Source organism: Cuculus canorus, chromosome 27 (genome assembly GCF_017976375.1).
Source record: "Cuculus canorus isolate bCucCan1 chromosome 27, bCucCan1.pri, whole genome shotgun sequence".
Taxonomy (NCBI): domain Eukaryota; kingdom Metazoa; phylum Chordata; class Aves; order Cuculiformes; family Cuculidae; genus Cuculus; species Cuculus canorus.
This window is the reverse complement of record NC_071427.1, coordinates 6605467-6619683: the sequence shown is the minus strand read 5'-3', so window position 1 is coordinate 6619683 and position 14217 is coordinate 6605467. Positions and strand designations below refer to the sequence as shown.

General features: G+C 58.5%; 2 protein-coding genes across 3 annotated transcripts; one reads left to right on the top strand and one right to left on the bottom strand.

The window, feature by feature from the left end:
* Positions 1-19: 19 nt before the first annotated feature.
* REEP6 (receptor accessory protein 6) lies at positions 20-6576 on the bottom strand. 2 transcript variants are annotated; one of them, XM_054050544.1, is made up of 6 exons: positions 6371-6576; positions 3122-3215; positions 2760-2898; positions 2279-2447; positions 2005-2072; positions 20-133 (listed from the first exon to the last, which is right to left on the bottom strand). In XM_054050544.1, the coding sequence occupies exons 1-6, from the start codon at positions 6483-6485 to the stop codon at positions 116-118; spliced, it is 603 nt and encodes a 200-aa protein (XP_053906519.1). In that variant the 5' UTR covers positions 6486-6576; the 3' UTR covers positions 20-115. The 2 variants fall into 2 exon arrangements, with proteins under 2 accessions (XP_053906519.1, XP_053906520.1); XM_054050545.1 differs by lacking the exon at positions 2005-2072 and having other exon boundaries at positions 6371-6574.
* Positions 6577-7547: 971 nt separating this feature from the next.
* PCSK4 (proprotein convertase subtilisin/kexin type 4) lies at positions 7548-13720 on the top strand. Its single transcript, XM_054050269.1, is given in 15 exon segments — positions 7548-7626; positions 7629-7776; positions 7778-7925; positions 8074-8202; positions 9448-9524; positions 9626-9714; positions 10483-10655; positions 10734-10946; positions 11189-11289; positions 11623-11726; positions 11892-12009; positions 12216-12395; positions 12616-12785; positions 13119-13238; positions 13320-13720. Coding segments are annotated over 15 exon segments (2229 nt in total). The 3' UTR covers positions 13700-13720.
* The last annotated feature ends 497 nt before the right edge of the window (positions 13721-14217 follow it).

Sequence of the window (14217 nt, the reverse complement as noted above, 5' to 3'; positions counted from 1 at the left end):
CACAAAAACCACACTTAGGGAGGGGCTGGTTTTTGGTTTATTTGGGGTAGAAACGATCGCGCCTGGGCCTGGTGGTACCCGGGTCACTCGCTCTTCACTGCTCCTCCTGCCATGTTCAGGGATGCTCTGGAGGCTGGGGGACAGATGAGGACGGTGTTAGGCTTTGTCCTACCACTCCTGAGGCATTGGCACCTTCCCAGAAAGCTGCAGCCATCGACATCCCATCCCCTGCCTTCCCACCATCCCCATTCCCTCCTTTCCCACCATCTCTGTTCCCTGCCTTCCCACTTCCCTCCCAGCCATCTCCCTGGGGATGGTGGGAAGCTGCCTGTGCCCTGGGTGGGATGCTTCAAACAGGAGTCCCCTTCCCACCATCTCATTTCCCTGCCTTCCTACGGTCCCTGTTCCCTCCTTTCCCACCATCCCCTTTCCCTGCCTTCCTATCACCCTCATTCCCTCCCAGCCACCTCTCTGGAGCTGTTGGGGGCTGTTTGCACCCAGGGTGGGATGCTTCGAACAGAAGCCTCATTCCCTCCTCCTCTCCCATCTCCCAGGAGCTGGTGGGAAGCTGCTTGCGCTCATGCTTCAGACATGAGCCCCACCAACGCCAATGGACACAGATGCGGTGGGGCTGAGGGAGCTTCAAACAGGAGCCCCGTGTTGTCACCAACACCAAGGAACACAGACATGGAAGGGTGGAGGGAGGACACATCTTGGAGGGGTCTGGCTACGGAGAAGCAAGGAAAGCACCTGCTCTATCCACACCGAGGGAGAAAGGAGCGGTTGCACGTGAACCACGCTGGTGTCTGCAAGAGCCGGAGCTCATTTGGCCAGCAGTGAGGTGGCCACAGCCATTGACAGAATCTGGCCAAGCAGTTGGTGGTAGAATCGTAGGAGCATCAAGGTTGAAAAAGACCTCTAAGCTCATCCAGTCCAACCAACAGCCCAACAACATCCCTACTAAACCACGGCCCAAAGTATCACATCCACATGGGTATTTTTAACCACTCCAGGGATGGGGACTCCCCCACTGCCCTGGGCAGCCTCTGCCAGGGCTTCACCACTTTGGCAGTGAAGACATTTTTCCTAATATCCAACCTAAACCTCCCCTGGGGCAACTTGAGGCCATTTCCTCTTGTCCTATCACCTGTTACTTGGGAGAAGAGCCCAGCACCCACCTAACCACAACCTCCTTTCCAGGAGCTGCAGAGCGCGATGAGGTCTCCCCGTAGCATCCTCTTCTTCAGGCTGAACAGCCCCAGGTCCCTCAGCCACCCCCAGAATCCCTGTGCTCCGTTCCCTTCTCTGGACTTGCTATAGCCCCTCAATGTCCTTCTTGGAGTGAGGGGCCAGAACTGAACCCAGGGTCCAAGGTGTGGCCTCAGCACCAAGTCCAGAGGTCGATCCCTGCCCCTCTCCCACCGGCCACCCCATGGCTGATCCAAGCCAGGATGCTTCTCGCCCACCTGGGCCACTGCTGACTCACATTCAGCCGCTGCTGACGAGCACCCCCAGGGTCTTTCCCTCTGGGCAGATTTCCAGGCGCTCTTCCCCAAGCCTGGAGCGTCCCATGGGGTTGTTGTGGTCCAAGTGCAGGACCCGGCACTTGGCCTGGTTGAACCCCATGCCGTTGGCCTCAGCCCATGGATCCAGCCCGGCCAGGTCCCTCTGCAGAGCCTCCCTACCCGCCAGCAGATCGATGCTCCCACCCAGTTGGTGCCCTCTGCAAACAGACTGAGGGAGCCCTTTATCCATCCCTTTATCCGCGTCATGGATAAAGAGGTTAAACAGAACCGTTCCCAGCACTGATCCCTGGGAACACGCTTGGGACCGGCCACCAGCGGGGCTGAGCTCCGTTCACCACAACAACCTGGGCTCGGCCATCCAGACAGATTTTGACCCAGTGAAGTGTACGCCTGCCTAAGCCATGAGCCGTGTAGCGGCGCAGCAATGGGTGTGGAACAGCTCCCTTCTCCCTTCAGCGGGAATCTGGCTCTTACATACAGACAAGCTGAGCTGCGGTGCCACCTCGGCCGCCAGCCGGGCTCTGCTGCTGACCAGAGTCTGCAGGACTGGACCGTGAGGCGCAAAGAGAAGAGAGAGAATTACAGAGAGGGGAGAGCGAGGCCCCGGCTCAGCTCCTGTCACCGCACAGGAGCACAGCCCGTGGGCACGGAGAGAGGCCCTGCGATGGTCATTAAAACAAGAGCTGCCGGTGTCCCAGCAGAGCCAGACCGGACATGGAGCAGGATGGCAGGGAACGTGGGACCCACATTACCTTCTCGGGTGACGGTGGAAGCTGCATCCAGGGCTTTGGTGGTGAGGTTGCCCAGCACCTTGTCCACAGTCTGGTGGTGCTTGAGGAAGCAGGGCCGGATGACGTTGTGGTAGAGCACTTGAGACCCGTTCCAGGACACGGGGGCCATGCACCACACCAGGAACAGGCACTGTGGGGAGGAGAGATGCTTCCGAGGTGGAAGATGGCAGGGCAGGGGCCAAGGGAGGCAGCCTCCAGAAGCAGGGTAGTGATGGGGAATCAGTTGAGCTGCTCCGGTCCCTCCCAACCTGGCCCAAAGGCAGCTTTGCCAGAGGTACCAGGACCCGTGCTGACCACAGGGAGCTCTGAGATGGACAGCAGCCCCACCACAGCCACCGCTACCGCCCTGCTGATGGGGCAGTGTCCACCACAATTGATTCCTCCAAGTTCAGCTATTGGGTGGGAGGACTCTGGCACTGTCAGCCCCCAGCAAAGCTGTTACCTTCCCAGCATAGTAGAAGGGGAACCAGTAGAGGAAGGTGTCAGAGAAGAACTCCGCTACGCTGAAGACGCCGTACACCACCCAGTACGTCAGCCATGTGGTGTCATCCTCTTTGTTGGAGCTCTCGATGGCTTTGATGCTGTCGTAGGAGAGGAGAAGGGCACTGCTGCTGCAGTCCTGGGTGGGCACCTCCTTCCCAAGTCCTCCACACCCTGGAGCAAACCTGCCTGCCGGGTGCTGCTGCCCCAAGCCAGGTCACAGCCTTCTCAGGAAGGTCTCAAGAACTTCCTGAACGTAACTGCCTGAGCAGGGAATGCTCTCCAGGTGCTGCAGGGAGGCTGAGCAGGGACATCGGTACTTACGAGACGTACGCAGGGTAGGCGAAGCCAATGAGGTTGCAGAGCAGTGAGGCGCCATAGCCGAACATGAGGTACAGCCCCAGGAACGCCACCGAGCCTGCCGAGGGGACAGAAAGGACGGTCATGTACCTGCCAGCACTGCAGAGACACCCCAGCTCCGTCAGCTGAGCAGGTTTCTCATCCCAGTAGTGAGAAGAAGTACTCAAAGGGAGCCTACAGGAAAGCTAGGAGGGGCTCCTGATCAGGGAGTGCGGAGATAGGATGAGGGGCAGCAGTTTTCAGCTGAAAGAGGGGAGATTGAGATGAGATCTTAGGCAGAAATGTTCTGCTGTGAGGGTGGGGAGGCCCTGGCCCAGGTTGCCCAGAGCAGTGGTGGCTGCCCCATCCCTGGAGGGGTTCAAGGCCAGGTTGGATGGGGCTTGGAGCAACCGGATCCGGTGGGAGGTGTCCCTGCCCTTGGCAGGGAGTGGGACTGGGTGGGCTCTGAGGTCCCTTCTCACCCAAATCATTCCATGGTTCTGTGAAGAGGTGCTTGCTGGGACCCTCCAGCTGGAAATTCTGACCATCCCCCAATTAATTCCAGTACAGCCCTCTGCACACCAGCCCAGTGAGGTGCTCAATGTGCCGCTTGCTCAGCTGCCCTGAGCCGTGTCTGCTGTGGAGTGGGACACCTCCCTTCCCAAGGGAGCCACGACCTGGCCCTGTCACCGCTTGTCCCCTCCTTGGCCTGGAAGGGACTTTACCACCACAAACTCTCAGTGTGTTTGACCTATTGCCAGCCGGGACCTGGGCCAAGGCTGCAGAGACGTCAGAAACAGAGATTTTAACACGCACCTACAGTCCAAAGTCAAGGCACTGAGCTGCTCCTCCGCACACAAGGCTCGGAGCCGCTCGATAATGACTGTTCAAGGACAAGCTTTGCCACCGGAGCCAAGCGCCCAGAGGCAGCCTTGCTGCTGGAGCTTTTCTGCTCCCTGTACACATCTGCACATGCTCATGCTGAGCAACCACTGTTCGTTAGATTTCACCCATCTGAGAACCAGCAATCCGATCCCGCTTCCCTGATACTAAATTAAAGCATTAAAATTAAACGTAAGCTGAGGCTTTGGTCACTTGGAGCCTGCCCAGCTCTCAGACGCTCGAAGGAGGCAGGTTCAGTGGAACTGGGAGAGCTGGAGAAGCTGGGAGAGGGAGAAACCATGGCCATGGTGAAGAGCCCTGGCTCACGTGTGGGCTCAAAGGGTTTGGAGATGCCAGCAGCTCCCTTCCGACCTGCCCCAGGTAGCCGAGACACAAGACAGGAAAGCAGTCCCCCCCAGCTGCCTCTTGCCTATCCTGCAGAAAAACTCCTCCACAAACCTAAGCGGGCAGGAAAGCCAGGACTTAACCTGTCAGTGCTGGGGAATTAGAGGCAAGCCCTTGCTCGGGCTCGGAGGACGGATTATCCCTGCTCTGCTCACTGCAGCATTTCCGTGCCCTGCTCCAGCCCCCGGTGCGGGGCAGCCACGGCTCTGGACACAAACAGGGCTTCAGGGTATTCCCAGGAGAAGAGCAGGAGCAAAGTGACTTTTCCTTCGCTCAGGTGGAGCAACCCCAAAGCTGCCTTCAAGGAAAAGGAGCCGGCAGGTTCAGGCAGCACTGGCTGTCATTCCTCTGAGAGGGATTTCAAGGGCTAAGTTTAGCCCCCAGAGAAATTTATGTAACAGCAAAAATCCAAGTGAAAGGTTTGGCTTACAAAAAAGAGCTGCAAGGAGAGCGACCAGAGCTGACCCCAGCGCCTGTCCAAGCCTCCAAGACCCCAGCCCCACACAGGAGAGGATAGTTGGGAGAATACTGATTACAAGAGCATTTAAAAGAGAGCGAGAGGTTTCCCTGGTGGAGAGGGCAAACAGCCGGCACGATGCCAGCCCTGCCTCGGGAAGGGGATACCGTCCTCCTTCGGGGAGAGTTGAGCCCAGCTGCAGCCACCACATGGCTGTGCCGCCCAGAGGCCAGGCAAGATGGGCTGCAAAGCACAACCTGAGGGCCATTACTGGCCCCGGAGGTGCAGAACTGACCCTGCTGGGTTCAAACACAAATCAGGAACTGGTCCAGAGCTGCAGGAGGGAGAAATCTGACATCTGTAGTTGAGCACCAGCTTCTCCTTTTGCAGGACATGGGACCATCGCTCTTTGATGGAAGCGATGCCTCTGCTCTTTCCCTGCCCCCCAAAGTCCATCACAGCCAAGCACAACCAAAGTCCTGGGATTGTTTTGCTTTGAAGATGTTCAACCACCACACAAGACATCCAACCTGCTCACAGCGGCACACGCCCGTTCAAGGACGACATTCCCCCTCAGATCAGGAAAATGAGCCCTGGGAAAGGACCAGGGAAAGGCACCGGGAGGCAAAAGGCAGGGAAGTGCCTGATGGGATCCATGCAACCAGGAAACCCCGAGCTTCTCCTGGGAGGCTTTATATTAAATACCGAACAGGAGAACAGGGTCAGAGCCACGGTGAGGACATAGAGAGGGGTCACATCGTACCAGGAAGCAGCTCCCCAGGGAGATGCCAGCTGGTTTCTCATTAATGAGCAAACAGGATCTGGTTAACATGCGGACCTCTGCCCTCCTGCCATCAAGCAACATGAATCCCGTGGGATGGGTGGTACATGAGGGTGGATGTTCCCACCCCCAATACCCAGTCTGACCCATCACAATGTGGGAGACCCTGCTCCATCAGCAGCCAGTTTGGGGTTCTTGAGGGTCTGTCCAAGACCTCAGACACACAGACCCCACAGGTTTCAGGGTCATAGAATCACAGGATCATAGAATTATAGAACCATTAAGGTTGGAAAAGACCTCCAGTATCACCCAGTCCATCTGTTGGGGGCTGGCGTGTGGCATTTCATGCCCGCTGAAGGCGAGGAAGGCTGGTGCGGCTCCCATCCCATCCCAACCCTTCCCCTCCCATAACATCCTATCCCTGCCATCTCATCCCATCCCTCCCATCCCATTCCATCTCATCCTATCTTTCCCATTCCATCTTTCCCATCTCATTCCATCCCTCCCATCCCATCCCATCCCATCCCGTTCCATCTGTCCCATCTTTCCCATCCCACCCCATTCCCCACGCACCGGCTGTTCCCGCCTGTCCCCTGCCTGCCTCCCCGCTGCCTGCACAGCCCAGAGCCACGGTGAGGGGCTGCCAGGCACGGGCAGCCCCCCTCGCACCCCGCCCAGACCCGGCACGGCATGTGGGGACCGGTCGCACCTGTGGCCAGGTAGAACCGCGGGACGCCAGTACGGGCTTCCAGGCGACCTAGGAGGTCGCCGACGGGGCCGGGGCGATCGAGGAGGCGGTGCAGGCGCTGCTGCACCGTCCCCATCGCGGCGGCAGGCGGAGCGGCTCGGGTCGGAGCGGGGCCAACGCTCCTCTCCGGTCCCACCGCCCCCGGGCGGAGAGGGGCGGGACTAACCTGTCCCCATGGCCACGCCCCCAAGAGCTCTGGCCAATCGGTTGCGACGGGCGGGGCTAACTGCATAGAAAGGTCCCCACACCGAGTCAATGGTACGTGAGGGGCGTGGCTAACTACATTTAGGCCACGCCCACCGTGGAGACCAGCAAGTGGGGTGCGAAAGGGTGGGGCCACGGCGTTGCTATGGCAACCCCCGCGGCGTCCATGGCGGGGGGGCCCGCGCTGTTGGTGGCGCTGGCGGCGCTGGCGGTGGCCGCGGCTCCCCCGGGCCCCGCCGAACCCCGCGTGTACCTGAGCAGCTGGGCCGTAAGGGTGGCGGGGGGGGACGCCAGCGCCCTGGCACGGCGGCATGGACTGATCTGCCTGGGGCAGGTGTGGCGGCGCAGCCTCGTCCCCCTCTGCTCACCTGGGTTAATGCTGCTATGAAGATGCTGAGAGCTGGGGTTGCTCATCCTGGAGAAGAGAAGGCTCCAGGGAGACCTTAGAGCAGCTTCCAGTGCTGAAAGGGGCTGCAGGAAAAGCTGGGGAGGGGCTCTGGATCAGGGAGGGCAGGGACAGGGCAAAGGGTAATGGCTTCAGATGGAAAGAAAATCGATTTAGATGAGATATTGGGAAGAAATTCTTCACTCTGAGGGTGGGGAGGCCCTGGCCCAGGCTGCCCAGAGCAGTGGTGGCTGCCCCATCCCTGGAGGGGTTCCAGGCCCGGTTGGATGGGGCTTGAAGCAACCGGATCCAGTGGGAGGTGTCCCTGCCCATGGCAGGGGGTGGGACTGGATGGGCTTTGAGGTCCCTTCCAGCTCAAACCATTCCATGATTCTAACCCTCTGGATGCAGATCAAAGCCTGAGTGTGGCAGAGATGCACAACATGAACCACCTCTGTGTATGCACGGGGGAGTCAGGATACCCGAAAGCCACACAGATCTTCCCAAGGGACGCTCTCTGCTCGTCCTGCAGCACACAACCCATATCAAATGCATCTTTCTGATCTCTATGGCCCACGCAGAGCTGGCGCACACGTTGCTTGTCTAGAAACACTCTCTTACATCAGCTCTTCACACCTACAGGTGATAGAGGGAGCGCCTTATTACCACTTCAAACATCGTGGCATCAGGCAGAAAGCCTTAAGCAGGCACTGGAGCTGGACTATACGCCTGAAGAAGGAGCCAAAGGTAGGTAGGAGGTGGCTGCAGGGACCAAGGTGTGCAGTGCTGGGCAGGCTCTGCCTGGCACAAATGCCACCGCTTCCCATCCAGGTCCTCTGGTTTGAGCAGCAAACTGTAAAGAGGCGCACGAGGAGAAGCATCAGCGTGGTGCCAACAGATCCCTGGTTCCATAAGCAGTGGTACATGGTGAGATTTTGCCACTCTCTCCTAATCCTCAAGCACATCCCCTCCCTGGTGTGTAAACAGAACTAATGCTGACAGTGCTGAGGCAGCAGGAGAGTCCTTGAAGGTCACCCAGAGCCCAGGGGCTGAGCAGATTTAATCTGTTTTCCAGAACAATGACATCAATCCTGATCTAAACATCCTTACGGCTTGGAGCAAAGGGTACAGCGGGCTGGGTGTTGTGCTGACCATCCTGGATGATGGCATCGAGAAAGACCACCCGGACTTGTCTGCCAACTACGTAACTACTAGGGCCTGAGTCCCAAACCACCTCCTTCGGGGCACATTGTTTAGAGGGGAGGGTGGGAGCTGGTGCCTTCATCCCACCCGTGGGAGTTTGCAGTGGGAACCCTGCCTCTCTGTGTCTGGATCAAAAGGTTTGGTGCCTCCCACAATGAATTTTCACATCGAGGAGGTGTTAGAACTTGTACACGCTCAAGCCCCCAAAATAGGTGTAATTACAGCAAGCTGCAAAGCCAGTAAAGCTAGAAAGCCCTCACGTGCTCTGAGAGCCAGGAGGAAAGAATGGGAAATCAGTTGTTGTTTGTAATAACATAATTTCAGGCTTTGCCATTCCTCTCTCCTAACCACACTGCTGGTGAGGCTCAGCCTGGGGTGACTCCCTGCGCTGGGCTTTCTCTCTGAACGTGAGCCTGGGGACAAGCAAGCAGCACAGCCACGTGCTACATTACGCTCCCTTGGCAAAGCCCAACTCCCATCAGCTCCATGTTATCTCAGAGCAATTGCTGGGTGCAAAAGTGCCTCCCTGCCCTCTTGGGGCTGGGCAGGAGCGAGTTCGCAGGAAAAGCTGGGCGATGTGTGCTGCCTGACACCGAGCAAACCGCCAGGAGCCTGTGCTGTGGAATTAGAGGACTGTTTAGGATGGAAAGAACCTTTAAGATCACCAAGTCCGACCCTTAACCCAGCACTGCCAACTCCACCACCAAACCATGTCCCTCAGCACCACATCCACATGGCTTTTAAATCTCTCCAGGGATGGAGACTCCACCACTGCCCTGGGCAGCCTCAGCCGGGGCTTGGCAATGCTTTCTGTGAAGGAAGTTTTCCCAACATCCAAACTAAGCCTCCTCTGGCACAACTTGAGGCCATTTCCTTTCATCCTATCATTTGTCACACGTTAGAAGAAAGCAGTATCCACTTCATTCCACCCTCCTTCCCAGGAGCTGCAGAGAGTGATGATGTCTCCCCTCAGCCTCCTCTATTCCAGACCGAACAGCCCCAGGGCCCTCAGCCGCTCCCACAACCCCTGTTCTCCAGCCCCTTCCCCAGCCCTATTCCCTTCTCCAGACATGCTCCAGCTCTTCAATGTCCTTCTTGGAGTGAGGGGACAGAACCGAACCCAGGATTTGAGGTGCAACTTCACCAGTGCCACATCTACGGGGACAATCCCTGCCCTGCTGCGTTGAGCTGTTGCAACCCACACCAAAAGGCAGTTTCCTCACACTGGCGTCTCTTTTGGCAATAGGACCCCCTGGCAAGTTACGACTTCAACAGCGAGGACCCCGACCCCCAGCCCAGGTACACCAGTGGGCTGGAGAACCGGTGAGTTTGGCCCAGCACCCTGCACTGGGTGCTTTCTCTCTCCAGAGGCCAGGGCTGTCCCAGAGCCCTTGACCCTCTCACGGGCTCACTCTGCCCCTCAGGCACGGGACACGCTGTGCGGGAGAAGTGGCGGCTGCAGCCAACAACCGAATCTGCGGAGCAGGCGTTGCGTACAACGCCAAAGTCGGAGGTGACGCATTGCTCTGGTGGGATGAGAGCCATGAACCAGCTCAGCATCCCAGGGGGATGCGCAGCCCTAGGCAGCGCTGCTCTGCTCCTTGGCCTCAAATTGCACCAGGGGAGTTTTAGGTTGGGTGTCAGGAAAAATTCCTTTGCTGAAAGAGTAGTGAAGCCCTGGCAGAGGCTGCCCAGGGCAGTGGTCGAGTCCCCATCCCTGGAAGTGTTCAAAAAGCATGTAGATGGGGCACTTCAGGACATGGTTTAGTAGGGATGGTGGTGTTGGGCTGATGGTTGGACTGGATGAGCTTAGAGGTCTTTTCCAGCCTTCATGATTCTATAAACTGGGGGCTTGCAGTGGGGTAGAGGATGGCACAGTGTTACCACAACACCCAGCCACGATGCAAGCTTGGTGCTCCTGCAGGGTTTAACACCTAGTGCGGCGCAGGGCTCCAGCAGGCAGCACCGTGCAGGCTCAGGCTCTCAGTGGAAGCGAGCGTGGGATTAAAAGCTTGGAGAACTCACTGAGCTTAATAGCAAAGGGCTTAACGTGGAGCTTTGGGAACCAGCTCATGGTGGAGGCCACACAGACCTGCAGGAGCCTGATCTCCTTAAGGCAGCATCGCGTGAAAGGTGCTCAACACAACTGGGGATGAAATGGGGGCTGGTGAGATGCCGCTCAGCACTTACATTCACATGGTGTGTATGAGGCTCCCGCTCTCGCAGAGCTGGTGTGGCTGCTGCCTCTCAGACACTGCTGCTCCTCATCCTGGTCCTGCAGGTGTGCGGATGCTGGATGGTCCCGTCACGGACATGCTGGAGGCTCAGTCTCTCAGCCTGCATCCCCAGCACATCCACATCTACAGCGCCAGCTGGGGCCCCGAGGACAACGGGAAGACCGTGGATGGGCCGGGTGTGCTGGCCATGGAGGCCTTCTACAGAGGCGTCACCAACGTAAGCTCAACGCTGGTCTCAGGGACGTCATTGGCGTGAAAACTCTCAGCTTCCCTGCCTCTGCTTCCCTTCTGCCAGGGACGGGGTGGCCTCGGCTCCATCTTCATCTGGGCCTCTGGCAATGGTGGTATCAACTACGACAACTGCAACTGCGATGGGTACACCAACAGCATCTACACCCTGTCAGTGGGCAGTGTCCTGGCGGATGGTCAGAGGCCCTGGTACAGCGAGAGCTGCTCTGCCATCCTCACCACCACCTACAGCAGCAGGACCAGGAGCGAGGTGCAGATTGTGAGTGCCACCGCGGCTCTGCCGGAGCAGCGACCCTTGGGCAGACACCAGCTCCCAGCAGAGACGGGCTCACCCGGGCCCTCCCTACCCAGAGAGGGAGGGTTTATCAAAGTATCTGCCTTAGACCCCCAAAAGCAAGAATGGAACTGAAGAGAGCATTTACTGGAGTTACCCAATTCCAGCCAGCCCTCCCCCCTGCTCCGGCAGCACACAAAGGTGCCGAGACCCACCTCTCCCCACAGGTGACCACTGACCTGTACCACCGCTGCACAGACAAGCACACGGGGACCTCTGCCTCAGCCCCGCTGGCTGCAGGGATGATCGCCCTCGCACTAGAGGCCAAGTAGGTGACAGGATAGTCCCCAAGGAGAGCCTGGTGGCTCACCAGGACCCTGCAGGGACAAGGAAGGGGTATTTCTCTAGCAGGGAGGCCTCCCTGGGCTCTAGTGAGGCGGCATCTTCTTCCAGGACACTGAGAGTGGCCAGAGCCAGGAGGAAAGTTGTCCTCTGGAGGTCTCTCTTGCTCCTCTTTCAGCAGTGAAGGGGGTTGTGGTGGGAGCAGCTTGGACCTAGACAGCTGGTTTTCCCACATCAGAAGTTAGAGAAGAGTCACATATTATCTTCGAAAACTAACCCAAGGCAGAGGCCTCTGTCCCCAAGTCCTCCTTGCTTCCAGCCCTGCCCTGACCTGGCGTGACTTGCAGCATCTCGTCATCAGGACCTCCAAGCCTGCTCACCTGCAAGCAGAAGATTGGGCTGTGAATGGGGTTGGGCGCAAGGGTGAGTTCGGGGCTCAGCGTGCCCTGCCTGCTCCTGCTTCCTTCCTCTGGCTGCGGGGGGGACGTGCTGCCCCTTAAACTCCTGCCAGCGGGCCTAGGGCAGGATCCCCCTGGTGCTGTGCAGAGGGGCTCACGTGTCCTCTCTTGAGTGGCATCTGCTTTTCAGTGAGCCACCACTATGGCTATGGGCTCTTGGATGCTGGTCTGCTGGTGGAGATGGCCAAGGCATGGACAGGAACTCGGCCTCAACGGAAGTGTTCTGTCCGGGCTCTCCACACTCCCCGGTAAGGGATGATATCCCTGGGTTCAACCTCATGTGACGACCTCACACGGGGAGTGCCCACCACAGGAAAAAAACAATGCTTCCCAGAAGCTTCAGTGCTGCACAGCTTCTGCTGCAACCACAGGGCTGTGCTTGGAGGTTGTGGGGGAGATCAGGACACCCTCGGAATGGGAAGAGATGCCCTCACCTCTCTCTTGTGTTTGGCAGGAACATCGGCTCCAAGCTCACCGTCTTTACAGACATCTCCTCCTGCTTTGGGAGGACCAAGCGCATCCGCTCGCTGGAGCACGTCCAGGTCCAGCTGTCTCTGAGCTACAGCCGCAGGGGGGACCTGGTGATCTCTCTGACCAGCCCGATGGGGACCACATCCACGCTGGTGACTGTGCGGTAAGGATGCTCTACAGCGACCACATTGCAATGAGACTTGCCAGCTGCTGGGGAGCAGAGGGGCCTCCTCTCGCAGCCTCTCCTGGGACCAGGAGACTCCCCCACCATGGAAGTGGCTTCTCCTGGCCCTCGCAGGGCCATGAGCTCACCATGCCCAGGCTCTTCTCTGGCCCCTGCCACATCTTAGCAATGCATTATGTGAAGCACAGGGCGACTCTAGGCCTCCTTAGGCTGCATTTCTTCTCCTGGCTCTCCTCTCCTCCAGCCCCTACGACACTAGCCAGCAGGGCTACAAGGACTGGACCTTCATGTCCACACACTTCTGGGATGAGAACCCCAATGGGACCTGGATGCTCCAGCTGGAGAACAAGGGCGATGCCTATAACACAGGTGGGTGCCCAGGGCAGCAAAGGCCATTCACGGTGGTCACCCAGTGCCTGGCTGTTCTTTCTTCCTTTCCACACTTCATTAAGTCATTGCCTCGCCCTCTCCTGCTCCTCCTGGACATGAGGTCTGGCCAGATCTCTCTTTTCCTACATGGCTGTTGTTGTTTGGTTTGAGAGTCTCCACGGCCAGCACACAGCCAGAAAGGAGGTACAGCTCACTCCCCATCACGTAGCCTCAGTGCTTCCAGCCCCACATCCACCAGCTTGTGGACCCCAAAGCCTGGAGTGTGGGAATGCGGTTGCCATCAGCACCATGTCCTATCCCTCCTGCCCCCAGGACTACTGACCAGCTTCCTTCTGCACCTCTACGGCACAGACGAGGACATGACAGCGAGGCACTTTGCGGCTTCTGCTGCAGACGAGTGCCTCAGGAGGGACACGCAGGGAGCGTGCCAGGGTGAGGCTTTGGGCAGGAGGGGACAGTGCTCTCGTCCCCGGCTGGCCTGGCAGCCTGACTCACACCACCATCCCTCCACAGAGTGTGGCAGCTCTTTGTACATCCACCAGAGCTCCTGCCTGTCCTACTGCCCTCCACACTACTTTGGCCGGACGCACAGAGCTGCCACCACAAACACCTCCCACACCTGTGCTCGCTGCCACCCCTCCTGCTACACGTGCCATGGCACTTCAGCCACCAACTGCACATCCTGCCCCACCGCCAGCGCCTTCGACGAGCTCGCTCACTCCTGCTCCCCTCTGCAGGGCTTCCCCCCTGAGGAGGGACTGCACAGGAGCCCTCTCCCTGCCCTCGTCTGTGGGGCCCTGGTCCTCTCAGCCATCCTCTACATCACGTACCGTCTGGCCTTTTGTGTTGTGAAAGGAAGCTCTGGCTGTCCCTGGGCTGGCAGGGCAGCGTGACACCAGCCTGGGCAGCACAGACACAGGCAGAGCGATCCCAGCCAGGGACAGAGCTGCCCTCACCTGGCTTCCAAAATAAACTGGTTGTTGCTTTTTAGACCACCTTCTCCAAAGGGCGAGTTCCCTTCTCAGCAGCCCCTGAACTGGTCCCAGCAAGCGTCCAGGGATGGTGGCTTCCTCCCTGCCTTGCTCGTCCCCCTCCACATTCCCCAGGGACCCAAGCGGTGCTGGGGGACCCAGCCCAGCACACTGCCGTGAGGGAGCTATTTCCAGAAGGGCTGGGAGCCCTCTGCCCTTTCCCAGGCACTGAGGGCCATAGGGAAGAGGAGATGTGACTTCTTCCCAAACAGCTGAGCAGCCACAGCCAGCTCCTCCAGCGTGACCTTAGCCACGAGCCCACACAGCTCCTGGAAGAGCCGAGGCAGCCCAGACCCACATCACTTCACACAGTGCCATTCCTGGTTCTTGTTTGCCAACAGCATTTAATACTTTAAAAAGGTTTCTCAGGAGTTGCTGCC